Source organism: Cebus imitator, unplaced genomic scaffold (assembly GCF_001604975.1).
Source record: "Cebus imitator isolate Cc_AM_T3 unplaced genomic scaffold, Cebus_imitator-1.0 Scaffold214, whole genome shotgun sequence".
Classification (NCBI taxonomy): Eukaryota; Metazoa; Chordata; class Mammalia; order Primates; family Cebidae; genus Cebus; species Cebus imitator.
The window spans coordinates 2,225,009-2,239,376 of record NW_016107529.1 but is presented as its reverse complement, the minus strand read 5'-3'; the positions used below and the strand labels follow the sequence as shown (position 1 = coordinate 2,239,376).

Here is a 14,368-nt window from a genome sequence, read left to right as displayed (position 1 = left end):
TGTGTGGCTACAACTTTAGGCACTTTCGTATTTGTTATCTCATTCATCCTCAGAAAACCCTAAGGGCATACAACTAGTGAATGGGAGAGCCAGGACTGGAACCTGGACATTCCCAATGTCTGAGCCCTAGGTATTTCACTATACTAAGCTGCTTTGGCTATTAGTTGTATAACCTTGGGCAAATCACTTAGACGCTGTGACCCTGCATTACCTCATTTGTAAAGTGAGCATGATGATTACTTCCTTTTAGAGTTGTGAAACTCAAATATGCTAATGCAAAGTAGAAAACACCAGTAGAAACATTGGTTGTATGTGGTTATGGCTGATAAATGTACCAAAGCGAAGCAATGATTAACAGCAAAAAAAGAAGCCAAGGAAGATGCTCTTGAATAAGTGGTTGCTCACCAGACCTATATGGCTTGCTCTTGTTAGCTGGCGTTTGCCAGAAGGGGTCTGAGTAGAATTAGGAGTTCCTGCAGAAATTTCTAGAATGATTTGCCTGTGGTGGCAATAGTCTAAAAACTTAGGTGGGGCTAACTCCATCCTGGGTCTTGTTCAGTTGTCTCTCCTACCATGGGGACTGCTACGATAATGATAATGTGTGTGGGCCTGATAGAGTTGCAGCTTGTTGTCATGGGAAGCCACCATGGCTGAGAAATTAAGACCAATTTGGGTAAATACATTTACTGATGCCTCTGTCTAAACTATGAGGTAGATATAGTAGTGAATCAGCCCCTTGTCCTCAAGAATTTTACAGTGCAGTGAGGTGCAGACAAGCCCTCAACTAACGTTTACAAATAAGGCAGAGCAAAAAAAAGGTCATATCAGAACAACTTAGAGGTGGGGTGTGGAGTTCCTAGAAGGCTTCTTGAAGTAGGTGGTATATATGCTGAGCCTTTGAAGATGAGAATTTCAAGTAACTGGGTATTCCAGCTGAAGGTTGGCAGCATCAGAAGGTGTAGGATGTGTTATGTTTAACATAGGCAGGAAGGAAGGCCTTTATTGATCACGTGCTGTAATTCTAGGGTCTGACAATATAGAAATATATTGAAAACAGACCCTGCCATCGAGGAGCTCTTAATCTAGAGGGGTAGATAGGTGTAAACTGTCATTAGGGTGGTGACTTCACAAAGTAGAGAAGAAAGGTTATAAAGGAGAGCCTGTAAGTAACTCTGACATGAGAAGGAGAGAAGATACTTTGCAAAGTAGGTGATACTTGAATTATGTCCTGAGAAAGGAGGAGGTGTCTGCCAAGTGGACAGTGGAGGAGCTAGGAGTGCTACAGGCACCAGCGTTCCCTTGTTAAACAATCTAAGTGTGACAGGCACCAGGCAAATACCTTTCCAAATGGATTTTGGCTGTGGGAGGGAATGACTTAATGCCTTCTTTTCTAATATTCTAGCAGATGGTTAAATCTAATACTAGGATTCTAATTCAGCTATATAATTAGCCGTATGACCTTAGTAACACACTTATTTGTTTCAGTTCCTTCATGAATACAATTCAAAAAAATAAGTCTAGTACAGAGCCTGGCATATATAAAGTGCCATTATTATTTTCTATCATTATCTCATTTAGCCCTCGTAAGCAACTTGGGCTCTGGTTAAAATTTCCCCCATTTTTCAGAAGCAGGAGCTCAGCGTAGATAGGTGAAGTTCACAGGGCAATCTGGAGTCACCTCCGCAGCCCGTCCGCTTTACTTTCATGTCCGCTCCGGGTTTTCCCAGGCGGACCCGGGGGCAGGCTCTCGTCCGGCGGCTCTTAATTCCGGCGCCAGGGTTTGGGCGGCGCCGCGGCCTGCTCCGGCGGGCGGGCAGGCGGGGCGGGGCGGGGCCAGGCGGGGCGGGCGTGAGGAGGGAAGTTGTGGAAGTTAGGGGAGACGCCCGCCCGCCTGCCCGGGCCTCGCCTACAGCCGCTCCCCCCGCCTCCTCTCCTCCCCGCCCCAAGCCCTCGTCTGCCTGTCCTTCCTTCCCCTCCCTTGCATGATGGAAACACCATGGCTGCGGCGGCCCAGCTCTCTCTGACACAGGTAACGCCGCCCGCCTGTGCGCCGGGCTTGGCCGGCCGGTACCCCCTCCCCCACCGCCCTCAGCTTAGCCGACCCAGGCAGCTTCTCGGCTCGCGGGCCTGGCGACCGGCGTGTGTGAGCGAGAGCGGGTGCGACTGCGGGAGGGCGCCCTCCCGAACTGGAGCCCCGTCGGGGCCGCAGCGACCTCGCCCCGGGTCATCGGGCGCCCCCTGCTCCGCCCCCCGCGGCCTCAGTTGCCCACTCCGGCCGCCCTTTGCTCCGCCACGGAGCGGACTGCGACCCGGCTCTACTCCGCCGGTGCCGGGCCGGCTCGCACGGGGCAGCTTTCACTCACCCAGGAAGTTTTTTCCCTCCGGGTCGCACGCACCCCAGGTGAGCTCTTCTTGAGCTCGCGCGGGCCGGCCGCACCCCCGGGCCACACAAGGCTCGATCGCTGGGCGGGCAGCGCGCCGCCCCCAGTTGGAGTTGCCTTCCAGGGACGGACGCGCAGGCCCCCCAAGTCAGTCCTTCCTCTCCAGACCTGCCTTTCTCCCGAAATCCGACGAAAGCCCTTCCTTCCCAGCAGTTTAATGTAGTTATTAGCCTCGCCTCCAAAGAAGTCTCATCCTACCCAACTACCCCCTCTGCCAGCCCCTTCCTCAGTTCAGCCTCTCCCCCTCTTGATCAGGTTTCCTTCTGGGTCAGACCCCTTATGCAGCCTTTTCCCACCCCCGTCTGCTTCCACTTCCACTTCCCCTCGAGAGGCGCCCGCATGATCGCTGTGCAGGTGGATGCCCTTAACGGGTGTGGTGGCTCCGCCAGTCTTGGTGTCAGGAACGGCCGCCCGGGGAGCACTTGTCTGAGGAAATCCTCAGCAAAACTTGTCCTCGAGCTTCCCTCTTGCCTGGTTGCTTCCTGTCAGAGTCTAGTCCTCGTGCTTCTCAGAAAACCTCTAAACATTACTCACACTGGGAACCTGGTCCCTCCCTCTCTGCAAAGAAGCCAATTACAATGTAAACATGGTGTCCGGGATGATAAGGTGACAGACACTTGCCAGTCCCTTCCTGCTCCTCTGACCCAACTCACCCCAAGTCTCCTCAGACGGTTCTCTGCAGAGCTGGTGGCGCGTGCTTCCCGATCGGGGAGCCACCCGGTCCTCCTTGCCTGCCTTGTGCTATCTCCCTGCCATCTTGTACTCTCCTTGGCCTAGATTCGTCGGTGCCTCTAAGGCTTTAGCGCTGGGATAGGGCAAACATTTGGGCACTATAGTTTTCTGTATTTAAGATCAAGAGGCTTCAGGGTGCTTTGCCTAGCACTATAGGATAGAGAGACAGAGAAAAATGTCTCCTCAGAAACCGGGAGTCACGTACATGCTTCACGTAAAATAACTAATCGTGTTTGCAGGAATTCTAAGAGTCATAAGGGATGTCTGTTTCCCGGTTTATTTGGTAGTGGTGTTTGTCCTGTTCTGACAAGCAGATAACAGCGGGGAAGAACCCTTTAACATGGAATGTGGTGGTTTAGTCTCGGTTATGTATCTTTGGAAGGGCCCTCCCAAAACTCAAATTTGAGCGACAACAGCACTGGCTTTTTTAGGTATTCACTTTCTGTGAGTCTAGTTAGTGACTTGCATTAAACAAGATCCCTGTTGGTGGGCGGTTGTTTTCTGGCTCTGTTGGCCAGTTCTGGCAGTTTTCCCTTGTTGAAGACTTTGTGCTCTTGAAGACCTGCGTAAAATTGCTTCTCAGTTGTGTGCATACTTTATTATCTCCCTGGGTAATACCGTGTTTTTAGCTTCTATTTACTATCATTCATCTCTGGAGAATTGCTTCAGGCTCTGTCAGTTTTATAGTCATTTAAAAAATGTACATATGTTCTTGGGTTATATAAGTATTAATGTGTACACAGTAAGTACTGAATCAGTAGTAGCTATTATCCTTCAGTGCCTCACATATGAGAGAATATACATTGTTGGTCAATTTTTATTGATAACTCAAATAAGTAAATTCAGAATATTCTGATTTTAGAACATGAAGAGATAGTAAGAGGGATTGTGAAGGCACAGGAAGAAAACATTTCCAGTTGCTGGTATACCCTAACCTGCCTCCTTATTTCAAAACTTTGCAGATTTGCGATTTTTAAATTTAATTTTAATTTTTTAAAACTGCTTGAGCCCAATTCACTGAGATAACAATGCAGCCTGGTTTCAGATTCATTATTGATCCATTTGTCATCTGTTTTCCCCATCCCTCCCATCCTCCCAGCACACATGTTTAGACAGAGGCATACTCAAGTGAGAGATTGTTCAGGCCAGGGATATCTTTTAATCCATCTTTCTTCCATAGTATCTGTCTGGAAGAAAGCAATTAATAACTGTTATAGGTATGACTGAAAGCTCTAAAGGATTCTATGACAGTTATGGAGATTAAACATGCTGAAGTTAGTTTCTGCCTCTGTTCATATGATGGTTTTCATTTAGCAAATATTTTTAAAGTACCTATCATGTGCTAGACACTGTACAGGGATTATCTTGTTTATAATTTCTTGCCTTTACCAATTAAGCAAAACAGAGTTTGGGGCAAAAAATGTGAAAAATATTTTAGTGGCCGGGTGTGGTGGGTCACGCCTGTAATCTCCAGCACTTTGGAAGGACAAGGTGGGTGGATCACTAGGTCAGGAGTTCAAGACCAGCTTGGCCAAGATGGTGAAACCCTGTCTCTACTAAAAATACAAAAATTGGCCAGGCTTGGTGGCGGGCGCCTGTAATCCCAGCTACTTGGGAGGCTGAGGCAGTGAACTGCTTGAACCTGGGAGGTGGAGGGTGCAGTGAGCCAGTATTGTGCCACTGCGCTACAGCCTGGGTGACAGAGCGAGACTCCGTCTGAAAAAAAAAAAAAAGAAAGAAGAAAAGAAAAATGTAGCTTATGCCTACCTTCCTTTTTCCAAGCTTGCCAACCAACCCTTTAGCTCCCCTGCCAACAAAAGAAATTATCGAAATTATTATACTGTAGCTTCTAGAGATGATAGAATACTAGAGTACCAAAATGTTATTTCCAGTTCTGCTTTGGCAACAGCTAACTGTATGGTTTTGGTTTAAATACCCAGGCCTCAGTTTTCTTAACTTTAAAATTTACTCAACAAATATTTGCTGAGCATTCACTATGTGCTAGGAATTAATATACTCATAGCAAAAATAGTTAACAATTCTTTGAACTTGGAGACAAAACCTTTAACTTATTTCTACTAGAATTAGCAGATCTAAGGACCTTTCTAACTATTAAAATCCTGTTTTATAGACAGTGTTCTATGATTTGTAGACCTAGTGGATTTTCTCTGGGTACTTTAGTGCTTTACAACCTTAATGTTTTCTAATTTAGTTGTCTTTACTAGATGTTCTGTTTACTTTTTGTCAGTGAGAAGTAACACCTGAGTGGGAAAGATCTTGACTTTTGCTTATGGTGGTAGATTAGGAAAAAAGCATGTAATACTTGAAAAAAACTTTTACAATAGTCAGTTTCCCCTCCTAATGCCCGTATCTCTAATAATACGATAATACTGTTAACTTCCCTTTGGGTGTTACTGTATGCCAGGAATTTCACTACACTTAGAATCTAGGCCAGGCATGGTGGCTAACGCCTGTAATCCCAGCACTTTGTGAGGCTGAGGCAGGCGGATCACCTGAGGTTGGGAGTTCAAGACCAGCCTGACCAACATGGTGAAACCCCTGTCTCTTAAAAAAAAAAAAAAAATTAATGATATATTTTACAAATTAGAGAAGCTAGTAAGCAAGCTGGTAAGTAGTGGATCTAAGATTTGAACCAAGGTCTGTAGGACTTCAAAAGCTGTCCATTTCACTGTACTTCTCTATGTACTATACGCTTGGCATATCCAACACTCCCTTGCATTTTTTATTTTATTTTTTTCCATTTATGTCATTGTCTTAAGCAGTGACCCTCTTGATATAAGCCGTTGGTTTTTGCCTTGAATCTCTAGTGCCTTTGATAGTATCTTGATGATACAATTGTGTGTTCACAGTACTATTGATGGGTAAAGGCTTTATTTTACTGAGATATGACTTGAATATTTAAAATAGTCTTTTAGCAATTCAGCTTTATACTGAAGTTTTCTTGCTTTTGTTTAGCAAGTTTTTTTTTTTTTTTTTTGAGACAGGATCCACACTGTCACTCAGGCTGGAGTACAGTGGCATGATCAGGCTCACCGCAGCCTCAGCCTGTGGGCTCAAGGGATCCTCCGGTTTCAGCCTCCTGAGTAGCTGGGACTACAGACATGCATCGCCATGCCCAGCCAATTAAAAAATTTTTTTTGTAGAGACAAGGGTCTCACTGTGTTGTCAGATTCTTTTTTTTGTATGTGATAAAAAAGCCCTTAAGTAGGGACTTCATTTTTAAAATCCTAATATATAAATGATATAAAAATACTTTACAAGAGTGACATAACTGTAGTACAGAAAACTTGGATACTAAAGGAAAACATCTTCAATAATTTCACAGTGTGTAGTGTTTATTTTCAGTTTCATTTTTTAAACAAGTAGACTGTGTGCTAATAAACATATCATCTTGGTAGTCTGGTTTAACAATTATGACAGTAAATACAGGTTAGTTTGAAAATTACAACATATTCTCAGAAGCAGAAAAGTGATACTGTTCTCAACATGACAGATATTTGAGTTCCTACAATCGGAAAGGCATGTTAATGATGTTTTTCTTTTTTGCCTATAATTATGGCTCAATATACTCAGTAAATCTGTTCTTCCGTGAGGGAGGTATCTAATCATTCTCAAAGATGACTTGAAATGTTCGGCACTTGGGAGAGGTCCTCATAGTTAAAATTAATTAGAAACAGTTGGGTTCATGTAACAGCGGATCTCTCAGGAATAATCTAAGAGTGCATTCCTTTGTTTTCACTCTGTTTGCAGACAGAATGCCAGTAACAGACTAATGTGTAGTAGAAAAAGATTGAGCATCGTTAGCAACGAATCATAATTTAGAATCTCTGCAATCTCTAATAGCGTGATTTTTAAAGGCTTAATCTAAGATATTTTACTTGTTTTTCAGGGAATTATTAAAAGCACTATATACACTTGTTTTGTGGGTTTGGGGTTTAATAAAATTGGGAGCAGAAAAGGTAACTATTGTTTATGGGCTTAATACCTGTGACACAAGTTCACCTGTCTAACAAACCTTCGTATGTACCCTTGAACCTAAAATGAAAGTTAAAAGATAAAATTGGAACTCTGGAAACCAAAACCAAGAAAATGGCCTGAGAGAGATTCCGTTACTTGGAGAATTGGTAGAAGTAATGAAAAAGGTATTCCAGGCAGAGTTCATTAGGCAAACTCACATGTTAGAGTGTCATTTTTAAAGCAGTTGAACCCCAGCAAGATATACCTTCATTACAAATTATATTTATTAGAAATTTTTAATAATCTGAGGAATCTTGTAATTTGAATGCTGTATTATAGTAAAGTGAACATTTTTTATTTATACAAATGATCTAACCCAGTTAAGCATTCTTAGAAAAAGGACTGGAAGAAAAAAACTAAAATTTTATAATAGCATGGTTGTAGTTTTTATCTACCTTGTTTTCAACAGTGAGAATATATTCCTTCTGTAATCAACTGATTTAGTGTTTCTGTATGGCATTTTGAAAATTTAGTCATTTAAATTGCATACACAATAACTCTGTGTAAAGTAAAGCTTTGTGTTCTAAGATTGCACTTACACTTAGTTTTCCTCTTAAACATTCTCATCTTTGAATTTAGAGAAATTGGTCAGAGGAATGATAATAATTATTTTAATTGATTTGGACAATTCAGTTAGAGGACTAATTTATAATTTTGTGTGCTCCTTTATAATTTACAAAGCATAACCTATGAACTAGACTATTATTATTGTCATTTCAAATTGGAGGATACTGAGGCTCAGAATTTGGGACATAGGTTTTATAGTTAGTAAATTAAAAAGCCAATATAAATTCATGTTTAAAAAAATTCAAACAATGCTAGTGAAGTCTCCTTTCTGCTTTAGGCCCTCATTTGCTTTCCCAGAGGCAGCCATTCTTGCCAGTTTCTTGTGTGTATTTCCAGTAATAGTCTGTTTATATGCAAATAAATAAATACATATAGTGTATATGTATATATTTTCTTTTGTGTAAGCTGTCTATTGTTTCACACTTTGTTGTCATTATATTATTTTTAGCTTAACTTCTCTAGGAGATTGCTCTATATCATCACTTGTAGATCCCCCTCATTATTTTCCAAACCTCAGGGTATTCCTCTATGTGAACTTACTGTTATTTTACTAGCCACCTATTACTGGACATTTATTTTGTTTCTGATCTTTTGTTACTAACAACTGTGCTGCAATGGATACTCTTTTATGTGTTTTTGACCACACGTGTGAGCATATGGATTAATTTCTGGTAGGTGTAATTGTTGGGCCAAAGGATACTTTTAGTTTGCATAGATATTGCTAATTTGGGGTAGGCATAGTGGCTCACACCTATAATTTTGGTGCTTTGGGAGGCTGAGGTGGAAGGATTGATTGATGCTAAGAGTTCAAGACCAGCCTCAGTTACACAGTGAGACCCATCTGGGACAAAAAAAAATTTTAAGTTAACTGGACATGGTGGTATGCACCTGTAGTCCTAGCAGGCATTCAAGGTTACAGTGAGTTATGATTATACCACTGCACTCCAGCCTAGGTGACAGAGCTAAGACCCTATCTCCAGAAACACTGTAGCGGCACACTTGTTTGAGCGTCATTTCCTCCACAGCTTGATCAACATAGTATATCATTGTCAGTCCAATGATCAGAAAGATTTCAAACAATTTCATTCTTTTGGTTTGTCATTTCTTTATGGTAAGGTTGAACTTATTTTTTTTTCTTTGAAACCATTTGTAGTTCCTTTTTTGTAAACTGCCTGTTCAGTTTTTTACCTGTTCTCTTGATGGGCTGTTTGTCTTCCTTCTCACTGATTTGTAAGAACTCTTCGTATATTTAGGAAATTTGCCCTTCCTTGCAAAATTTTTTTCCTCTGAAATTTCTTTTGTTTTTGGCATTTTTGATTATGTAGAAATATTTGCTTTATATGTTTAATTTATCAGTCTTTTCTCTTAGAGCTTCTGCAAAATATAGATTGTTAAACTTCAGGAGCAGAGGCAGAATAATATAACTGCAAGAGCATACCTGTTCTGCCCCTGAGTAGTTCTGATCTTGAGCAAATTACTTAACCTCCTAAGTGTACTCATTTGCATATTAGAAATAAACTACCGAGACTTCTGGGATATTATTGAGACCTCTCAAGCACGTTGTGATGACAAAATGAACTGGTGAATAAAAAGGGCATACCATATATGTAGCTTTTAGTAAATATTGTTTTCTTAGCCATTCCTGTAGTTGCCTAATTTGTTAAAAGCTGGCATTATACCCTGCCTCATAAACTGTGCTTTCCTGTCACATAAATGTGAACTTTCTGAATATTTTGTGCAAAAGTAAGATAGAAGTGAGGTAGAAGAAGCTCACTTTTGTGATATAAATGATGCTTTCAAATGAATTACAGGTGTAATTAAAAAATAAAGATTGGGATCTTTTTAAAACTTGTTTTTATGTGGTAAAAATATACAAAGAAAAGTAAGTTTCACTTCCTCCCCCCTTTAAACCGGGGTTTATTATAATGGGAATTTAATAGTACCAGGAGTTTTTCATCTGAAATAATCAAACTGCTTATTCCTTATTGTATGTGCAATAAGAATACAAAATTGACCAAGAATGCTAGAATAAGAACATATTTTTTGGGCTGGGTGTGGTGGCTCATGCCTATAATCCCAGCACTTTGGGGGGCCAAGGCAGGTAGATCACGAGGTCAGGAGTTCGAGACTAGCCTGGTCATTATGATGAAACCCTGTCTCTACTAAAAATACAAAAAATTAGCTGGGCATAGTGGCAGGTGCCTGTAATCTCAGCTATTTGGGAGGCTGAGGCAGGAGAATCACTTGAACCCAGGAGGTGGAGGTTACAGTGAGCTGAGATTGCACCACTGCAATCCAGCCCTGGTGACAGAGTGAGACTCTGTCTCAAAACAAAACAAAACATATTTTTTGGAGGAAGACTTGTATATTACAGTACTTTGTAATTTTTTGGATCATGGTTTCTCAACCTTGCCACTTTGAGATTTGGGGCTCGAGAACTTCTTGTGGGAGGCTGTTCTGTGCATTGTAGAGTGTTTTGCAGCATCCTTATCCATTAGACGTCAATAACACCTTTACCAGTTGCAGCAATCAGAAATATGTCCAGACACTGCTAAATATTTCCCGGAGGATTAAATTGCCTCTGGTTGAGAATCGCTAACTTATTTATTTATTTTTTTAAATTTTTTATTATTTATTTATTTATTTTTATTATTTGTTTATTTATTTATCTATTTATTTATTTATTTTTGAGTAGGAGTTTCACCCTTGTTACCCAGGCTGGAGTGCAATGGCGCGATCTCAGCTCACTGCAACCCCCACCTCCTGGGTTCAGGCAGTTCTCCTGCCTCAACCTCCTGGGTAGCTGGGATTACAGGCACGCGCCACCATGCCCAGGTAATTTTTTTGTGTTTTTAGTAGAGACGGGGTTTCGCCATGTTGACCAGGATGATCCCGATCTCTTGACCTCGTGATCCACCCGCCTCGGCCTCCCAAAGGGCTGGGATTACAGGCGTGAGCCACCAAGCCCGGCCTATTTATTTTTCTTTTAAAGTTTTAGTTTGTTTTGAGAGAGAGTCTCACTCTGTCACCCAGGCTGGAGTGCAGTGGCGTGATCTTGGCTCACTGTAACCTCCGCCCCTGGGTTCAGGCAATTCTCATGCTTCAGCCTCCCGAGTAGCTGAGCTTACAGGTATGCATCACCATGCCTGGCTAATTTTTTTGTATTTTTAGTAGAGATGGATTTTACTATGTTTGCCAGGCTGGTCTCCATCTTCTGACCTCAAGTGATCCTCCTTCCTCAGCCTTCCAAAGTGTTGGGATTACAGGCGTGAACCACTGCACCTGGCCAAATCACTGATTTAGATATATACTTATTTATTATTATTATTATTTCAGGCAGAGTCTGGCTCTGTCACTCGGGCTGGAGTGCAGTGGCACGATCTTGGCTCACTGCAACCTCTGCCTACTGGGTTCAAATAAGTCTCCTACCTCAGCTTCCCAAGTAGCTGGGATTATAGGCACCCGCCACCATACCCAGCTAATTTTTGTATTTTTAGTAGAGTTGGGGTTTTACCATGTTGGCCAGTCTGGTCTCAAACTCCTGACCTCAGATGATCCGCCCTCCTCGGCCTCCCAGATTCTGGGATTATAAGTCTGAACCACCATGCCCAGCCTAGATGCATATTTTTTGTGATCCATTAGGACATATAAGATATACTCTTTAGGGGTGGGGACAGGGGAAAGAGGTTATCTTCATATTTTTATTCCTAAGCCTGCCATGAGCCATGATTGTCTCCTTGTGTATAAATATTGAGCATAAAAAACTAAAACAAGAAGGCAACCTGAAACTGTGAACTTTGTTTTAAGTGTGATTTCTTTGCTTTGCTTAGTGTGATCTACCCCTTCCCCAGCTCCACTGTGGTTTGGAAACTTAGTGTGGTCTTATTTTAGTTGTGGAAGAGTTCTATCTAGTGGGCTAAGTATTAATGCAGAGATCCTGGAAGGAAAACATTCTTACACCACTCTGGAGAAGGAAAAGGACTGATGCTTCTAGAACTCCTAATAAATACTAAGTATTTTTAGATAATCTACATACATTATTTCACTTAACTTCATAGCCTTTCTACAAGTAGGTATTAATCTTCTGTATTACTTGCTCAAAGTTGTATTTTAAGTGGCAGAGTTGAAATTTGAACCTGGGCATATCTGTTCTCCAAGTACATTTGCTATGCTGCTTCCTGTAAATAGCATTGATGATATTTCAGTCAAATTTTGAGATGAAAATGAACATTCATGTGATCTTACATTCCTCTATTGTTATGTAAAAGAAATTATTCAGTGTGGTGTGTGAGTGTATTGTATCTGTGGGGGAGGTCAATAGTGGGATAACAGTAATACTTACTGAGCACACTACATGTCATGTGCTGTTTTCAATAATCTTTACAACCTGATGAACCTTTCAGTATTTACAACTTGGTAATCTTTATATCCCTGTTTTATAAAAAACAAAACAAAACAAAAAACTGGGACACAGAGGTGAAGTAATTTGTTCAAGGCCAAACTGCTGCTAAGTGGTAGAGGCAGATTGTAACCCAGTAGTCTAAACAACTCAGTTATTAATTGAATGAGTCTGCATTTTTAAGGGTAAAATGGCTCTGACTAAACTGACTAATTATGGTACCATTCCTTGGTTATAGCTGAACATATGTTCTAGGCTACCATATCTCCTTATGTGAAAATCAACTTGTCATTGCATACACCACATCTCTAGAAAGTGATTGTTGTACCAAGTTACAGTGGCGAATTTTTGTAGACATGGTAGAAGGTAGTTTTTCATTTTGCACCCTCCAGATTTATTGCTCATCAAAATCTAAGCTTCTTCAGGTTAGTGTACACACACCAATATTTACTTTTAAGCTATTATTCTCTCAGACATGGTTATTTAGAATTAGAGTTTCTACTTTATTTTATTGCTAAAGATAAAATGTATCAGAGACTCCCCAAAAAACAGTTTCATTCCACAAAACCTGGAACCAATTTCTGATGCTCCAGATGAACATATTTGAGAACTAGCATAAAATAATGAGAGAGATCTTGAGTTCTGAAGTCAGAATGTCTTAGGTCAAATGATTGATTTTAGTTATATGAGCGGTTAATTTGTATTAAATGTTGTACTTAATTATAATTTTGATGGATCATTTATACTAAGGTTTATTGATAACTTAATTCCATCTTTTGTTCGGTAGGTACAACATAGATATAGCATTATGCATATATTAAAAATATGAAATCATATGCATTAAAGGTGCTTTCAGTATTGATGGTTGATCCTGTGTTTCAGAAAGCATTTACTAGATGCCTCCTGTGTGTTACTACTTTAGTAGGCCTTGGACATACAGGAGAATTAAGACCATGACATTTTCTTTGAAGTAGATTTTAGTTTTTTAGGGAGATAAACACTGACTTTCTTGTGTGACAAGTACTGTGATGAAGGATGATAGAAGTAAGGCAAGGGGCTGTCATGGGAGAATCCTGTGATTATGATGGAACTTTTGGTGGTAATGTAAATTTTAATTATTTAATGGTTTTATAGAATCCAGGGTTGTTACCGTAGAGAATATTTAAATTGTACCTAAAAGGGTAACGTAAATATATAGGAACATTTGATTCAAGTTAAATTGTGTTTTGGTACATAGGGTCCATATTGGGGGATCTGTTTGCTTATGAGATTCCCCGTTTTATCTTTTCTTTGTAATAAAACAAAAATTTTTAACTTTGACCATAGGGCATTAGGAGGGGGATTCAAGGATAGACTTCAAAAGATCTGTGATCTACTCCAAAACAGTACGTAAAAGGAGATTCACGGGTAGACTTTAAAAGATCTATGGTCTACTCCAACACAGTATGTAAAATATTTTATATATTTATTTTAATAGAGTATCAAGATTCTCATCCCAGGGACACTGAGAGTAGTTTTACATAGTGGGAAGAACACTGGAGAGAGTACAAGACAAACCTGGATTGAATCGAGCTCTGCCATTTGTAACATCTCTGAGTCGTCATGGCAAATTACTTAAACTCTTTCATTTGCCTATGTGTGATGTATACATATTGTTGGGATATAGGAGACATTTGGTAAATAGAATTGCTTTTATTATTAATACCTGCAGAATTTATATAAGTTATTTGTTTAAATGTTTTTTCTTTTTATCTTTTTTTTGTGATGGAGTCCCACTCTGTTGCCAGGCTGGAGTGCAGTGATGCGATCTTGGCTCACTGCACCCTCCGCCTCCTGGGTTCAAGTGATTCTCCTGCCTCAGCCTCCTGAGTAGCTGGGACTACAGATGCCTGCCACCATGCCCAGCTAATTTTTGTATTTTTAGTAGAGACGGGGTTTCACCATGTTGGCCAGGATGGTCTTGATCTCCTGACCTCGTGATCTGCCCACCTCAGCTCCTGAAGTGTTGGGATTACAGGTGTGAGCCACTGTGCCTGGCCTAAGTGTTTTTTCATTTCCAGTATTCTTCACTCACTAAAGAAAACTTGGAACATACATACTGAAAAATAGCTAGAAGATAGATCACCATCCATACCGTTCTTTAAATTTTAGTTTTTTACATTTTTCTTGTTTTTTTCTTTTTTTTTTTTTT

The 14,368-nt window shown here is 40.7% G+C and overlaps 1 protein-coding gene across 6 annotated transcripts in view; it reads left to right on the top strand.

Moving 5' to 3' along the window:
* Window positions 1-1,538: 1,538 nt before the first annotated feature.
* The window catches only part of EPS15 (epidermal growth factor receptor pathway substrate 15), a 176,475-nt gene continuing 163,645 nt past the window's right edge, over window positions 1,539-14,368 (top strand). For all 6 annotated transcript variants that reach the window (XM_017548733.2, XM_017548731.2, XM_017548730.2 and 3 more), the window contains exon 1: window positions 1,539-2,029. In XM_017548733.2, coding sequence (XP_017404222.1) covers window positions 1,997-2,029 — 33 coding nt within the window. In that variant the 5' untranslated portion in view covers window positions 1,539-1,996. The remainder of the gene's footprint in view (window positions 2,030-14,368) is intronic.